Source organism: Hyalella azteca, unplaced genomic scaffold, assembly GCF_000764305.2.
Source record: "Hyalella azteca isolate HAZT.00-mixed unplaced genomic scaffold, Hazt_2.0.2 contig8205, whole genome shotgun sequence".
Lineage (NCBI taxonomy): Eukaryota > Metazoa > Arthropoda > Malacostraca > Amphipoda > Hyalellidae > Hyalella > Hyalella azteca.
Genome location: NW_025938304.1, coordinates 71,554 through 89,872, shown reverse-complemented (window position 1 = coordinate 89,872; position 18,319 = coordinate 71,554). Strand labels below are relative to the sequence as shown.

General features: G+C 37.7%; 1 protein-coding gene across 1 annotated transcript; it reads left to right on the top strand.

Moving 5' to 3' along the window:
• The first annotated feature begins 8,773 nt into the window (after positions 1–8,773).
• LOC108681458 lies at positions 8,774–17,876 on the top strand. Its single transcript, XM_018170486.2, has 10 exons — positions 8,774–9,013; positions 9,449–9,563; positions 10,452–10,588; positions 10,885–11,003; positions 12,488–12,762; positions 13,330–13,453; positions 13,647–13,757; positions 15,244–15,401; positions 16,091–16,305; positions 16,683–17,876. The coding sequence occupies exons 1-10, from the start codon at positions 8,971–8,973 to the stop codon at positions 16,823–16,825; spliced, it is 1,440 nt and encodes a 479-aa protein (XP_018025975.1). The 5' UTR covers positions 8,774–8,970; the 3' UTR covers positions 16,826–17,876.
• Positions 17,877–18,319: the final 443 nt, after the last annotated feature.

The following is an 18,319-nucleotide window of genomic DNA, read 5'->3' as shown; positions in this document are numbered from 1 at the left end:
CATTTCTATACATTCCCTCCAGTGTTATTACCTTTGCCACATAACTTGAGAGACTTAAAACATCAACTGCTGTAAACAATGATTACCACATGTGGAAATGGCTGCCATTACCAAAGAATGCTGTATTGTGTTGCACCAACTCTCTGATGCTGCTGCAGTCAGGAGGGACAGATGTCCTGAGCAGAGCCTGGCAAAGTCAAGTGGTTCTCCTGGTTCTGGCAAAGTCAAGTCTGAAAGTTAGTCAATTTTAAATCACCTTCTCTTGACTTATCACTATGCAAAATTGGATTTTCAATTGTTCTGTTTAATTTCAGCTCATCTTATTGTTATGACATTTGTTGTAGTTTATGTGATGTTACTCAATAAGATTTAATCTTATTTTGCCGGAATGTATATTTAATAGATTTCCTTCACCACATATCTGAGGGAATCTCAGCTGTTTTGCCTAAAGCTCAGAAGATCTGTTAATTTTGGATTTTGTTACTCATAAATGTAAATTGTGCATGTATTTTCTGATGATTTCCCACCTCTAAAAATAAATAGAAATACTTCTGATTTCTCTCAGGTAAGGATAAATCTTGTATCAAATCATCTAATTAACTTTGAATATCCATTTATATGTTTATCTCAGAAATTCATTTCAGTGTGAAAAAAGTGCGATTACATTGCTACAATAAATCTTACTATCAGGAGCAAAACAAAAGCTCTATCAATCTGTTTTCAGACTTAAAAATCTATGTTTCTAACTTTGCACACAGAATAGTTGGCAGAATGGTTTAATCCATGCTAAAATTTGCAAAGGTAAATTGATGGCTTTAGTTAGGGCTGATAAATTTAGCTCATTCATTTGCTAATACAAATTATTTTGTTGAGTCAATTTGTATTGTTATTAGTAACAATTCTCAATATTTGTTGATACAAATAAACATATTTTAATTTGAGTAAGATTTGAAAGACAATGTTTAATCTGGGTGTTATAAATAAACAATATAGTTAAGCCTCCACAGCTACCAACCAAGAGGGCATCAGCTCCTCCATGTCCCTTGAAGGTGGCAGTTGTTCAGGGCTGCGTTAAAACCAATGTGAAAGACGTCACAACTCGCTTGTTGATGCCTGAATGTCATTCAGGTATCAGCAATCAGTAGCTATATGCATGTATCAGTAGCCATATGTGAAGTGACAAATCAAACTAATTAACTCTGAACTTGAAAAATTAAAAGCCAAAGTTGCTAAAAGCTAGCAAAAACTGTCTCAAGACATCACCAACATACAACGTCATTGCAAGATCCTTGTTGTGTGCTGTTGTTGTTTGCTTCGCGAAGCCCACAACCTACTCATTTTGAAGTACGAACTGCTTTTTATTAGGTAATTGATTATATTGAGCGGATTAATCAAGAAGATTGTTTGGAATTGTCATGTTAAGCAGCAGATTTAAGTTCTTGGCCATGAGGCAGCATGGCCCAGTGGGTACGTTTGGAGTACCAAGATTGGAGCACTGAGTTGTGGGTTTGATCAAATTTACATGCGATAGTTCTGTTCAAGCTTGGCAAGGAGGTCAGGTGTTCAAAATCCTAAACTGTACTAAACTGCACATTACTGTACTAATACTATTACTAATGCTTATAATTATCACATACAATACTACATTATACTAAACAATATTATGATTTGCTGCACTATATTAAACTAAACTTTTTTGAATAAATGAATCTGTTTATATCTGCTACAATTTCCGGACTTGCATATGGGTGGCTCGGAATGTCTTCAATTTAAGCAGTGTGTTTGTTGAAGCTTGCATGATGATGACGGGCATTGGCATTTGGTAAGGTCACAAAGTTCAAGTTGCGCTGCCTTCATCCTGACATTAAGTAAATAAAATCTGCCACAATTTACTTTTGTTTTTTATGTTTGCAAGATTTTGCCCAAATCAGTAGCATTAGTATTTCAAATTCTGATATGGCTAAAAAATGTGATGACTTTAAAATGACTCCTTCCTCTTCGCCTGCTTCTGTTGATCCACATTTTTCAGTAGGTAACTAGTAAGTTTTGCATTCAAAAACTTTAAATTTAATGCCTGACAGTCTGAGGGACACTATAGGGATCTTGTTTCAGATCACTATTGATTTTAAGGTAACGGAATAATTAATTACACCTCTTGAGCACGTCATGATTAGCATCCTGATTGTTACCGTTAGCACCGATTATGGAAGTGCAATAACCAGTTGATAACAGACCCCCGACTGGTCAAGCCATCACAACCTTGACCTTTTCACGGAAATCACAAAAAGTGACCATATATGTTCACTTCAAATCTCCTTTCATAAACAAAACAAAAACCATGGCGTTTGAATGGTTTTTGAGTCTTCATTAGCTTTATTAGCAGGCCTCTGTCAATCACGAATTATCTGACCATTGCCCCATACACAGCATTACACAATGCCATGCCCAAAAATTAAAATATGAGCATTTAGATGAAATTTTTGTTATGGACACTAAAAAATATGCTCTTTCTGCATTTTTTTAACAGATTGAAGTCACTATATGTCTTCAATTAATTAAAATTGCTTGATGAAATTTAATTAAATTGAAATAAGATCTGAAGTCATTACCTTAAAATAGTAGAATTTTATTCATATTACTTTTTCAGTGTAACTACAATATTTGTCAGATTTTTCAAATGCAAATCACTCCTTCAATATGCCAAATTTTGAAAAATTCCTATAACTGTTCATGATTTTTTGTAGTTGTATAAGAAATTTGAATTTCCGTATAATTTTATGCATGGCTGCATAAGGCTTAAGTTTGCATTCATGCTCAATCTAGAACTGTTGAACAATTGATCAACACCATGTGGATCTGCCACCTGTTTTGACTTATGATCAATAGTTATTACCTACAGCGGACAGTAGCCCAGCAATATCGTTGCAAGTGCATAGGTACGTGCCAATCATTGGGTGTTGGCAAATTGGAAGCATGCACTTTAGTACTGTAGCAGGGGAGTTGTGTTGCTTCTGTAGCCCAACCTTTAGGATTTCATTCTTGTTGGTTTACTTTCTTGTGTACTGTGTTTTCTCTTTATGTAAATTTTAATGGACTTCTTTTTCTCTCTTGTCCAGAGACGTCAGTTATACAATCCAAGCAAATTCCCAAAGAACAGGAAGTAAAATTCTGGTGTAAAACTCAAATTTTTATCATGGATAACTGGACCAGCCTAGTAACCTAAGCTAGCACATCACTTAAAAGGGAGTAAGTGATTGTTCATTGCATGCGGTATTTCTTAATTCACTCATATGCAGCCACCTGAATGGCTGCGGCCGGTGCAATCCAGCGCTCCTCACTTGAGTAGGGGTGCAATTTGAATTTTTAAGGCCCTCCAGGAGTGGTAATTGTTAAGGATATGGTAGTTATTTTTTATGAAATGGCAGTTATTCCAGTACTGGCGCACGTAATGCACTCGTACAGGCTCTCCTGCTCCTTTTGGAGCAAGCGCGCTCCTATTTTGGCCACCACGCTCCTCAATTACATAGGGACATGTCATATAGAAGGCATTTAGAATGCCACGATGCGGTGAGGTCCCCATTGGGAATTTATTTGGGCAGTTTGCAGTTTCTGTTATTCTGTGGAACTTGTGTCTAAGTTTAGATTGGCTGCTAGATTTGTGTATTGTAAACCTTCTTCAGCCTTGATGTATGATTTTAGTGCGTCAGCCCTGTAACAAGTGTAGAGGATTTCTAAATATAGGACGTTTTTAAATATTCTATGCTAGTATGTGTATTTACTACCCTCCATGTTCATTCATCAAGGGCCAGTTGAGAACCTTTTATACATGCCATGATAAACCACTATGGCTTAACCAACCGGACAAATGATAAATAATAAATATCTGGGACCATAACGTAATGTGAAACTGAAAAATAATAACTCCTATTGATCAACGTAAAAATATAAGGCTATAGATAAACTTAGGATAATCACGCAGCTACGGTACCTAAATTAGACATCAGTTTTGGATAGATTTGGTCAAAAGACAAGTTCTCTGATCCCTAGGAAACAAGTCTAGAACATCATAGGAATTGGCAACAGGCTAACCCTGTTCTTTTCTTTATTGTCAATATTACTATTCAATACTACTATACTTGACTGGCAATTTTTTTAGAATACAGTTCATTATTAATTGCCTGATCTACTTCAAGATTTCATTTAATTTCCAGATGATATATAATGCTGGTTTCCATGTTACTTAACTGGTCATGGGATTCACAAAGAGATTATTAGAAAAAGTTTCACATTTGCTACTATATTTGGCCATGTTGTGAGCAAACATAGATTGAGCAAATTCTGCATAACTTTTAACTCTCTCTGCATAACTTTAACTCTCTCTGCATAACATTAACTCTCTCTGCATAGCTTTAACTCTCTCTGCATAGGTTTAAGTCTCTCTACATAAATTGACTCAATCTCTGCATAACTTGATCTATAACTTCATTAACTGAAATTTAGTGAACATGGGCAGATGCAACGTCCCATTGTTAAAGCAGTGGGCACATTTCTTACAGGTACAGAACAGATGAGGAAACTGTGAGGCGATAATGGGTAGCCCTGCAAATGAATAGTGTCTGAGCAAAGAAACAAAAAAAAAAGCGGAGACTAAATTTATGAAGATTCCAGAACATTTATAACAAGTTAGTTATAAATGTTAACATGTCAAATTGATCATAGTGATTAGACTACATGTCGAGGCAAGTTGTGAAACTTCATCAACCTTTGTTGACCATTGCTATGTCCAGGTGTGAAAGGTGGCCTCAGTGAGGTCACCTCAACACCTTCAGCAAGTCAACAACAACAATAACCCAAAACTTCTGAGGGAATTTCATATAGATAATGCAAATAATTTTTCTTTCATCAGTTAACTGCTTATTTTGATGCTGGATAATAGCTACTTTTTAGCTTAGCACAAAACAAATGGAGCTCTGACCACCATAAATTTATAAACGAAGAGCACCAGCACCTTTCCTGACACTTTTCTTCTATTACCTACTTAATTTTGTTCTAGTTTTGTTGGTGCTTTTGAGCTTTGCAAAAAATAAAGCATTTGAAATGGAACAGGATCAGAATCAAGAAAGAGGTGAGTGTCATGTTGTCAGTTCAGTGACAACCTTGATGTTTATTTTGAGAAATTTAATTAATTATTAATTTGTATCATTAATTAATATAGTTCTTTCTTGAGGGTCTCTGTTTCCATTAGTTGTCCAAATAACAATGTCACAGGAATAAATGAAGAGATGGGCATTTCCTTAGTAGTAATTGTTAATAGATAGTAATACAGGATAAGGTACCAATGAGGTTTTGTACAAGTAGCTACTAAGGTGGAGTTTACAACACTTCTTACAGGTATTTAAGTAAGTGCCGGAGTTGACAGGTTAGACGTAGTGGACACATCTGATGTTAGGCTGCGAATGGACTGCAGCTAAGAGGCTTGGCTTATGACTTCCAATGCCTGCCTCTGACTGACTGGTGGTCAGCTTGAAGAGCTTATATAGGTAGAGTCAGACCCATCACAATGACATCACAAAAGGTGACATAAGCGAGACTAATGACATCATGGGTGCTGATGCTCTGACATAAGTTTTCCTGCATCATAAGTCTCTAGCAGTGCAGACATGAAATTAATTTGCCATATTCTATATGTTAAATGATTTATTGAATGGAATTTTTATACTAGGAGAATACTATGGTGTATACTGATTATGATGTTCAGTTACATAATGACAAAAATATTAACACGTTGAGTTTGATATGACTCACCAGTGGGTTGTTGCTGATTTCCATCTGCTGCAAAATGACCCACGGGTGTGTTGTTTATAAAAACAAACAGGACATTTAATAGAACCACAAAATTTGGTATTACTGCCAATTTTAGGCTATCCTGTTGATACACTAATAAAATATAAAAGTGTAAATAATAGAAAATGTGTTTAAATAATTTATTTGATCACCAAAAAAAAAAGTTTATCATTTTAAATTGGCAGGTTCAATTGAAACCCAAACAAAATGGCACCAGCAGGAAGTTGACAGTTTTGGGAATCACATTCAACGTGTTAATACATGCAGAGTGTAATTTTTGAGAGAAATAATGGTACAAGTTTTGAATTAACTCATAAAGTCATCAATGACATCATTTTGGTGTAATGGCAAACATAATGACAAATTAGAAATTTACTAATTACCAGTTTAATTTTATTCCCTTGAACTTGTTCAAAATTTTATTCAATATTTTATGTATGATGTTGCTGGTGTAATGAGCTGGAAAATCATGCAGTAGCCAATAATGAATGAGATGAAAATGACTCTGAATAATAAATGAGATCATTTATTCAGAGTAAAGTTGTTGCCATTTAATCAACAAGTTGAAAACAGGTTTATCTTGCCTGCATCCACAGATATTAGACCTAGCAACATCTTGTAAATTAATTCATGATGAATTATTGACTAAATTTTAAGGCAAAATTTTGATGAAATTTCCTGTATTTCTATGAAAAAAACATGGAAGAGTATAACAGAACATTCTATTTGGTTGAAAGTTTATTGTCTGTACTTGAAATACCTTGTAACTTTAGCATTGCTTTCCAACTGTAAACTTGTATTTTATCCAAGAAAAAAAAAGCAACCATTACAGCCATTACAGCCACACACCAGTAAGGCTGTGTAATGCTGTGTAAGGCATTACACAGCCTTACTGGTGTGACTGTCATTCAACCTAAGTGCATTGCAGTTACTGAAAATAAACCTTTTCTATAAATGAAGCTATTTTTTAAGAAGTAGAGGACAAATGTTAGAATATCATTAATTATGATTATGTATGGGGCCGGAAGAAGTTAGTTGGCTATTCTCAATTCTGCCGTAAATTAGCTACCAATTAATTTTCTTCATTGAGCAGGTCAAATGACACCTTGGGGTGATAAATTTCCAGACCTCACCTCTCAAATTGCACCATTGACCATACATGTTGTGTTACCTCTCTCAGTAAGTTAACTTCTAAATGTTAAGTCTCTGCATGTCAGTATTGGCCTAACTCCATTTTAACCAGTAATCAGTTTGTTTCCTTCAATAAAATTGGTAATGGCAAAACATTTTGCAATTGTAATTTTTCTTTTAGTTGATTTTGGAAATATTTCAAAATATTTTCAAAATCAAATTTGGAAATTTGTTTTCAAATATTTTAAATTTATGAATATTTTAAAGATTTCTTAAATTTGCTTGTATCATTCCTGTGATCTATCATGTCTCTCTTGCATTTATATTAGTTTGTCTCAGAGTGTCAGGTTGAAATGCTGCAGCTAACAATAGTTACATTGTAACACATAAGCATTATAAAAAAGCTTATTGTAGCTGTAGTTGACATCATTTGTTGGACAATTTCAAGTTAATCAGAAATGGTAAAATTTTGCAGACAAATCTTCAAAGCATGATTTTCTCCTCTTCGCATATTTTTGAAGTTTTTTGGGGCCTAATGACTTTAGTCTATAAATGAGTTAGCATTTTATTAATTTGTGTTCATGGCCCTTGTATTTTGGCTTAATTTTATGTCTGATTACCTATAAATAACTATTATTCAACTGGTAGTTCATGATTGGATTGTTCTTCATACATCAACTGATGCAGCTTTTTTTTACAATCACAGCAACTGTATTCTATTTTAATTTTTTTTAAAGCCTGACAATAATGTTTTTTATCTTTGTTTTTTCACTTTCTTTCATTTTAAAGCCTCCAATGTTTTTTCTTTGAACTTTTATCGTTTGATTACCATTTGTATTTGAATACCAGGTTACTAAAGATGAGATAGCGAAGAAGTATTGTATTGCACAAAACTGCATCACCCTGGAGCAGAAGCCTGGCGAGAAGACTGCCTCTGCCATCATTGTTCCCTCCAGCTGGCATGAAAGTGATGTGTGAGTTGAAGAAGCCTAATAAACATATTGTGTAATTTTGATGTTGTTGTGAGCAACTACAGCAACTCCCAACTTGCCTCTCTGTCCTGCTAAAACATTGGTATCATATTCTGGTTTGCTGGCAAAGGTATGACCTCGAAGTATTTATTCTACATTGAATGCTGAAATATACCTAAGTTTTCTACATTAACTTTTCTGGTGGCATCACTAGTTATTGATCTAGCCCGGGTTAAAAATAATGTCTTCTTAAATTCTATCAAAATTCTTAGCACCAATAATAAGGTTTGAGAAGTTTGTTGCACTATGAGAAGTTTTTCTGCATTTGTGTAGGGAAGACTTTAGATTGGGCTTGCACCAGGAGTGGTTTTCTTGGAAAGTGGAGAAACAGCAAGTGGCCGGCTTGATGTTTCAGAGGGTGCATTTGTTCTGATGTGATGGCTGCAATATCCGCTCCAACTTGCTGTTATTTTCAGTAAAGTTCCAAATGCATGGATGTTAAGGGTACCAAAATTATATTAATGTGTGTTTTGTCACTTTTTGGTTTAGTCTACCTTTAAAGTCCTTTAGAATAGAATAGAATAGAAGTGTCGGCGTTGAAGACATAGGCCCATGGCCTGTTGCCGATTCTTGAACTTTTCGTGACTTTAAACACAAATTTAGCAAGCTATACAGGATAATGACGTAACTATGATACAATATTACCATGAAAATGTTCTTCTTTTAAATAAAACAAGTTTCAACTTCATAACGTTCTTAGTTTTTTATTTATTAACAAATTAAAAGGGTTACTTAATTCTGAAACACCCTGTACTTGTTTTTCAGAATTTTGAGTGATTATGATGCAGTGTTCTTTGGGAAGCAGAGAGCATTTGTAAGGCAATCTTATGACACGGACACATCCCGACCCTCCTCAAAAGACTACAAGCTTCATAAGCTTTCCAATGAAGAGTTTGACTTGAGCCCTGCACGCAGTGGGCAGCCTACACTTCATGTCCTCCATGATGACGTCTTGCTTCATATTATGAAATATTTGAGTGTTGCTGAAAAACTGACTCTTGAAGCAGGTAAGTTGTGTGAATGGAACAGCTGATCAGCACCGGCTGTTTCTCAGTAGCCATTCTAATCAATCCATTTATCATTATCCTGGGAGTTACTTAAAATTGCTATTAAGGGAAGACTTTCATATCACACATTATTATAGAATATGTAAATTTGACTAAACAATGACAAAGAGAATGAAGAGCAAAATATTTTAAATGCTACTGTCAGATGTCAGAATTTATAATTATTTTCTCTGTTGATTTTTTACGATGCTGGCATATCTCTTTACACTCCTACAATCTATTGAACGTAAATGGGAATATCATGGTAGTCACCTGCTTATTGTCAGGCTCAAGTTTCCTCTAGACATCTTGCAGCTAAATAGGAAAATCAAATTATTATGTAATGGTCAGTGTTCGCCATTTTAATGATCATAATAAGCTATAACAATCTCGCAGTGTGTCGACGCTTTCAATCGCTGGTTTACAGCGTGCTGGGCCAGCAAAGCGTCATCGACTTCACTGGCAGCTGCGTCTGGGGAAGTGCTCACTCCAACCTCTCCAAATATCGGAGGTGGGCTTTGGCCGGCTGTCCTTACATGGAAGTAATTGTGCTGTGGGAAGTGATTGTACTGGGCAATGAATGTGTTGTGGCATGCCTGCCACTACATGGAAGTGATTGTCCTGTGGAAAGTAATTGTACTGGGAAGTGGTTGTGTTGTGGCATGACTGCCACTACATGGAAGTGATTGTCCTGTGGGAAGTAATTGTACTGGGAAGTGATTGTGTTGTGGCATGACTGCCACTACATGGAAGTGATTGTGTTGTGGCATGACGGCTACCGCAGAGAACGGATCGTGTTGTGGCAAGACGTGCCACTACAGGGAAGGGATATCTTTGCTGGTCGCCCCACCACAGAGCTTGCGATGTATGACTGTTGGTCTAAGTTGTTGGTTTGTCGTCACATATGCAGGATTACTAACATTTCTTTATCTCTGTCGTGCGGGCGGCCGACGCCCTTGTGAGCGGCCTACTGTACGAGAGTCTTGGTTCCTGTATCTGTTCACCTGTCCCGTCATATATTTTTTTGTGTCTTTGATATTCTAACTCTGCTAACCATTTGGGTTTATGAACGATTTGTGAAATTTGCGATGAAACCTGCTTTATTTTCAACTTCTTCGGTGAAATAGCTTGATAACTGAAACGATTTTAAACATTCTACTACTACTTTTTCAAGAACTGCATTCATTTATTGATGTTCATGATCTTGTTTATTCCTTGATATTTTTTCGTCTCTTATAAGTAACGCAAGGTTTGGACTCGAGTTTACTTGCAGTAGGCTACTCCATACACTTTCTCCCATATGTTTGCTTCACACTTATCTTGCATTTCAGCAACACTTTTGTTGCATTCATTATAATTGCTAGTGAGTGTTGCCAACCACGTTTGCTCTGCTTTCCAGCAAGTCGCCGGTCCAGCTCACGCAAGGCCTCAAGTTCTGCACCTACAAGATGCTCATCATGAACGCTAACCACCTCACAACTCTTAGACTCGAAGAGTATCGCTGCATCTTTGATGTCAACGTATTTGCTGCCATAGGTAAGCAGTTAAATTTGTCCCTGCTTCTTCCAAATCAGACCCTTCAGCTCTAATATTTACTTACAAATTTCAGTTGCAAAGCCATCAGTGATATTCAAATTCATTTTCACTGCAATTCGTGTTAAAATTCATGTTTTGATTGCAATTCATGGTGCTCCATTCGATTCTTTTATTCATTTTGTTTATGAGTGATTCGAAATAAAGACAGGTTAAAGTTTCAAACAGTCCATTGGAGTTTGTAAACGACTGCTGAGCCTCTCCGAATAACTGCAAATGACGACAATATTCAATTTTAGGTCAACTTGCTGTGAACCTGGAAGATTTATGCCTGCTGTTCTCGTCAAAGAGGAATCACTACACCTCCATGAAGACCATCTTCTCGCGCTGCTCAAAACTCAGGATTTTCGGTCTAGAAGTGAGGCTCGGATGACTGAGTTGTCAAACATTCATTTTCAAGTTAGAAGAAGCATTAAACATTGAAATTTTGGTGGAAATAAGTACCGTACATTATATTAGTAACTAGGATACAACAGTAAAATTTTGGACCAAAAATTACTCGGAAGATTCTTTCAGAGTTCGGACAAATCCGGTAGTCAGAAAATAGATAGGTGGAGTCCAATCTGCAGAGATAAGGGGTTCAGCTATCGCCGGTCGGTTGTTGTCGGGCCACAGCATGATAACGATGCTGGTGTGTATCTTCAGCACAATGCGAGTGACGGTCTGGTTGTGAGCTTGTCTTGCGTGGTTCACCTGGCCTCCAGTTTGAAGGTAGCTAACGAGACAGCGGCTCGGTGTCTTGATTGTTAGTCCAATTTGTCCGATGTTGTCCAAGACATGAAGAAGTCTACAACCTCCTTTGAAGCAAAATTTATAGACTACACCGGCCTCCCGGATAACGCCCGCGTTTTTGCAGGGGCCTTTGTTGCGTTTAGTTTGGAGTTTGACATTGTTGTCAAGAATGTCACAAAGCCTGTTGAATTCATCGACGATTTTGAGATGAACTTGCTTGTTAATAATGCTTTGAGACCGGGTATAGTAGTGAGCTTGTCTCTGGTAGGAGAAACGGCAGTTCAATGTCGCAGTTGTCACTCCAATAACTCCAATGTAATCCATAACGTGAAGAAGTCAACAACCTTCTCTGAAGTAAAATTTATAGAATGCACCTGCCTCTTGGAGAACTCTCGCTTTTTTGCAGGAGCCGTTGTTCGGTATAGTCCGGGGTTTGACTTTGTTGCCAAGAGTGTCACGGAGCCAGTGGAATTCATCGACGATCTTGAGATGATGCTGCTCGCTTGTAATACTTTGAGACCTGGTCTGGTTTAGAGCTTGTCTCGGTGGTAGGAGAAATGGCTGTTCAATTTCGTAGTTGTTACTGCAATCACCCGAATGCAATCCAAATAATGAAGAAGTCTACAACCTTCTTTGGGGCAAAATTTACAGATTACACCAGTCTCTCGCAGAACTCCCACTTCTTTGCAATGGCCATTGCTCAGCATAGTCAGTATGGCCATTGCTCAGTATAGTCAACACTCCATACCTTGGTCCTTTCCTGTTCATAAATCGAGGCAAAACTCTTGCCAATTTTCCCTGTGGCATTTTATTTGCGTTCCCTCTAATACGTCTTTCGTATTCAATCCTTCAACGATTTGCTCAGTTTTTATAAAGTCTTTGTTGATCTGCTTTTGAAAAAACCTTACATTTTGGAAGTGCTTTTCTTAAAAGGATCTGCTGACAGTTTTGGGCTTCCGCTGAGGACAGTTCTGTTTATTTTATGCTATGAACTTTGCACAATTTTATGGATGAAAATGGTTCTATTTGCTGAAAAAATTTGCATGTTCAATTTGAAGAATAAGAAAAATTTGCTTACGACTTTCAATTAATGATTGAATATTTTTTCAGGGCTTTTTCAACACGTCAGGTTCGAACGAATTGTTGCGAGACTTGAGGCAATGCAAATACCTGGAGGTGTTGCGGCTGGGCATGATAACGCATCTTGACTTCGCTCTTCTACGGAAGTTGAAAGCTCCTCTGAGAGAGCTTTCAATACGCAACGTTACAACGTTATCAAACTTCAGATCAAACGATGGCTTTCCGGGCTTTGCGGGCTTCCCTTTCAACTCTACCCTCACGACGTTCCGCTTGTTCATCTTCTTGCACTCCTTGCACCCAGAGTTGTAAGAGTCAAATGCCAGTATACAGGTTACAGTAGACAGCGACCAAAGAAATGCAGGTTACAGGGAAGACAGGTTAGAGTAAAAACAGTTAAGAGGGAAAATAGGTTAGAGGAACTAAAATGTTAAAGGAACGTAACTAGCGGTCGGCTTGGATCAAATTTCAATTGTCGGTGCTCCTCATGAGCGACTCGGATGATGATCAAGCTCACTGTTTACACTGAATATATTACATTATGGGTTGAATAATTAGAGCAAGTTTGATCTGAATGGAAGTTCTATCTTCAATTAAACGGTTGTTAAATATTTTTAAATGCATCATTTCTAAACCGACTTGAAAATACTTTTAGGATATATTAGTTCATGTTTCTAATTTGTCTCTTGCCTTGAAGTTGAGTAAAGTCGAATCAAGCATTTAATTCTCGCGGGTAAACTAACACGAAAATTATTTGAATGACCTTTCGTACAATTCTCATTTGTCTGTGTTGTGTGTGAGTAATATTACTTGTTTAATTTCTTGCATTAAGTCCATTAATTTTACATTTGGTGTTTGCTGTGCTTGGCGTGCAGGGGAGATTGGCTGCAGGATTGGCTCCCCTCCATGGCATGCAAGTGTCCAGCGCTCACCCAACTCCAGCTTGATTGCCACGGTTTTGCAGAGCCTCCCAATTTCAAGACATTCAATAACTTGAAGGTAGAAAAATGTTGCAAGCTTTCGATAATTCATCTTTAGAGACTCTGGACAAGACTACTATATTGTACGTGTGTACATAGATTTCTTTGATTACTCGCAATCCTGAATCCTTATCAAATATTCCTGTGATGTAACTGTTGGTTTATTCTTTTGATGTTTCATTTGGTGGCAAAATGGCTTTTTGTTGTCGCAGGTGCTACATTGTATGATTAATGGAAGGGATGAAATTGAGGTTCTTCTCAGAAGCGCTCTGCCTGACGTCGAGGACCTCTACATCGACTTTTACCCAGGAGAAGTTCATGACGTGAGTTGCGAGTCTAAATTGCAAATAAAGCAAGTTAAGGAACTTCAGTTGGAAACCTTGTTGATATTTTCTATTAACTAATAACTATATTTACTGTCGTTGAAGATTTCAGAGTTCTCAACTTCATGGTTTGCCACTCAGATTTTTTTCACATATTCACCTGTTCTAACTTTGATTTTCGGTTTTTATGTGATATATGAAGAAATCTTTCTTATTTAAACCATTAGTTTCCAAGGTTTAGAGGCAGAGGGCTGCTAGCTGCTCAACATCTCTATTATAATTCTAAAAGCTGGCATACAGTTTCTCCGGAACGGAAAATTTCAGGGATGAACCTGACCTTATTTTAGGGAATCTTAATCCTAATAATTTAGCATATCTTCGCTCGAGGACGTGTGAATAAGTCTTGAAAATATCTTAGAATGCAAGTTAGTTTCCTTATGATTTCGGAATGATACAGTGTTCATTGGACATATCAACTATCTTTGGATAGCATGAACTATCAATTTCTATTACAGTAATCCCTCATTTTTAGGCCTGTTTTAATAGATTGGAAATAAAAAATGTATATGACTCCCATTGGAATATTTTAGATGCCCATCTAAACATTACGCTCACGACATAGTCTCGAATAATTAGTGTGGCTACGAGTTGATTCTTTTCCATTTGTATCTTCTGAAAATAGTTATTTTTCTCCTTAGATGAACGCTGCAAATGAAGTGCTCTTATTAACGTAAGTTATTCAAGAGCCTAATATACGGTATTCACGTTGTTTAATCAGAGTTATTTCTCATTCAGTTTTACGTTGCGTTACGGTTGCAGATATTCATTATTTATCATATGTCAGTTTGGTTAAGCCGGAGTGGTTCATTGTGACACGTTTGAGAAGGTTCTCGACTGGCCAATGACGATTGAAACAGGAGGATAAAAATGACACATGGAAGTATCTCAACCGTAACGCAACGTAGAGACTAACGACGTAGAGACGTAACTAATAACTCGTAGAGATGGAAGAGTAATAACTCTTCTTCTAACTGTAGGTGGGGGGGGGGGGTGATTACCCGTTAGGGTTTTGAATGGTATACGCGGATGGTCGGTGCTCGTTTTTTTATATTAAATATTTATATTTATTTATATTTTTTATCGTCTTAATAAGTCACGTCTTTAATGTACGTCACTCTCGGTAAAATTCGTCAGTCTGTCAGCGTGATGGTGTCTTTGACGGTGTGTATTGTTTTGGGACCAGCTACCCTCAGCCAGCTACACTGGCTTTCGCGGTACGCCGCGCTACTTAAATACGCCCCGCAAGCTGCCACGAAGCGTCGCTTGGTATTCTACCCTAAGTTTTTCTCCCTCATAGAGAGGAGCAACCACGTTGCTCTTTATATTTTTCACAACTTTACATAAGCTAAGTTCAATATTATGACATAAAATAAAGTGAGAATTACCTACGTTTCATTCTTAGTTATTCGTAATTTCTGTTATTCAGCTCACCGTAGACTTTTCACTTGCACCGACGTCGGTGAAGTCCCTAACGCTGCCTTCCGTCGCTCTGGACGATGACTCTTACAAGAACCTCCTGCGGATGCCAAAGCTGCAGCGAGTCTTCGTCAAAAACGAGAAATTCTCACTGGCTCAGCTGAAACAGTGAGTCCATCTCTGATCCTTGCATATTTATGTGAACTCGAGTGCCGTAGTGGTTACTGGTTAGTTTGTTAGCGGACACGTTTTTTGTTGTTCAGTCATATGAGATGGGTGATTGATAGACATTTCCTTCCCACGCACACACACAGAATTATAAAACGTTGATCTTCAAATTGAAATTCTTGAAGAATAAATTGAAATTGACCAAGCGATGAAAGGATTTTATCATGTGTATATATTTCGTAAAAAAATTTGTAACATACATGTTTCCAGAATACTCCATAGCTGTTACTTGAAATGTAAATTCTAGATTTTCAGATTTATTCGTGTCTAAAGTGATAGGGAATTTAGCATTAACCATGGTTTGACTCTTGTTTTTGATTGCCTTCGAATACCGTTTATTATCACTCGTTCTCCAAAGTTTTGTCTAACGGCTTCGGATGAGTACGATCTCTCATTCAGCTACTCTAAGCATTTGTTAAATGGGCATTAAATACACATTTGTGGTGTTCTAATACAATTAGACGTTATGAATCGGAGCACATGATGCAAAACTAATGAATTCAGACAAATGGATTGATATTCATAGTGAGGGCTTGGAATAGTCAGAGCAGCTATAGCCGAACCTAACCTAGCCAGTACCCGCCGTGCCGCTACCGTAGACCAGCTCCCTAATGCGTGTCGCCCTGCAGACTCGTGGCCCACGTTCAGCTGGTCGAGATCGGCGCCGCGATGGTGTTCGTGGATCTCGCCACGGCACAGGAGCTCACTGAGCTGCGCAGGAAGGCGCTGGCCGAGGGCAGGTACAGGTTCCCTTCACTGTACCTCGACCACGACGAGCCCCTCGTGCTTCATGTCAACTACACTCACCATGCGGCCTTTGCAAATCCTCTCATCAAAATCAAAGGTTTGCTCTCACGCGTTTCTCTGTTACTGGAGCATATCAAGTGAACTATCTCGACTTTCTTTGGATAAGTCATGATCAATTGATATTTGATGCGGTCTGTTTAAGAGATACGTTCATTGCAGTTGATCTAATATGTTCTTCACTGAACAACGAATTTTCTTCGGCATCCCTTTGTTTAAAATTGTTTTTAGTGCAGACTAGCTCCTTTGTGCTGAATTTCTTTGGTTCATCGAAGCGTGCATTCCACTTTACTTTGCTGCCTTTTAAGCTTATAATTTATTACAAAGCTTGAATCGCAATAAAGAATTAACACCACAACTGAATGGCCCTGAATTTGTTGTATCGTTCTGATGTGCATTAACGTATTTTTGTTTCAGACCACAAGCTGGACAAGTACATCTACGAGCGCGTCGGGTCGTGTCGCTTGGACAACGAGTGGCTGTTCTACGGCCACGATTTTCTCCAGAACATGCATGAGCTCCTGCGCGACTCTCAAATCTTATATGGACATCTACGTTGACCACAGCGATGATTTTGACGACTACACCTCCAGCTCCAACCACGACGAATATGGTGGAGACGACGCCTAGCTTTATGATGATCAACTCGACGAAGACATGTGTACGTTCATGGTCCTTAGAACTTTAGCTTTTGTAAGAAATTCAGTTTCAAATTTATAGTTGTCAGATGTTTTCAAGTTGGTACGTTCCAAATAATATTTAAGTTAAGAAATTTCGAGGCCATGACTACATATTCAAATAAGGAGAATTTCAGTTGGAAATAGGGAGAAATTTTGTTATATGCTTTATTTCAAAACCGCCTTGCAGTATAATATGTCGCTGAATGAACGATTTATGTAATTCAAGACTCGTTCGATTTATAACAGTTGAAAATTGAAAAAAACGCAGAAAGAGCCTTTCCTAAAGGTTCCTGATAGCGAGATACAGCCCTTAACTAACTGGTCTGTTGTTATATGCGAAGTCTTTTTTTGTAGTTTCTTTCTCCTGAGTTTTAATCACAAATGTGAACAGGGAATGTTGATGTCACTTTAAACAAAAGGCTGTTTCTTTAAGAGATTTTATGATGCATCGAAAAATAGCCATCGATGACAACGTTAAAAGTTCTTTTTCATTTCTAATAAGCTCTAGCAATGTGCTTTTTGTTTCAATAAATATGAGTTAATCCATGACAGGAACTAAACTGTTACTTACTAATAACGTCATTCGTGGTCTGGGTTATCTTTAGATTTCATTCCGAGATTGATAAGGCTTTGTATATATTATATAATGCATTTTCCAGGTTTGTTTAGCATGCAAGTTTGTGTTTTTGAAGGGCCCCTCCATACTGCGGGGTCGCGACGTTACTAAGTGTTGAGCATAAGTCCTTGTTCTCAGCAACAAATGTCGAGTTTTCCTTCATCTTTTCCTGGTATGGAGACTTTATTATCGAGCAAACATTGTGATCTCCACATTCTTTCTGTAGCATCGCGGAACATGTGCATCGGAACATTTTCTTACCTTTAGTAGTTGCGCATTCATTATTGTTTACATTTATTCAATAAACATGACGGATTTAAAATTTTGTTTGACCTCACCTCATGGCGGACTGTGGCGGCTCTAGCGGGAATAATTCTCGATTAGTCGGGGCTCAGCGGTTGGCTCGGCTGAGTGAGATTGCTGTTGTGCTTCATGAAGTCTCAAGGGTGGAATTCATGTATGAAGTGTCTCATGTTAATCAAAATTTATGACACTTGAAAATCGGAATCGCTCATAAGAAAGAAGGAACCACTTTGATGAATTGAGAAGATCGAGCGGATTGAATAATACGAGTTTTTGGGGACCATCTTGTTAAGCAGCTGATTCGCGTTCTTGGCCATGCGGTTAGTTGGCCTACATGTTACAGTTCAGAGAACCGAAATTGGAGCAGTGAGCTGTGGGTTCGATCCCAGCTACCTGCTTTAGTTCTGGTCAAACACAGCGAGGTGCACGGTAGGGTGGTCAAGCATGGTAAAGTT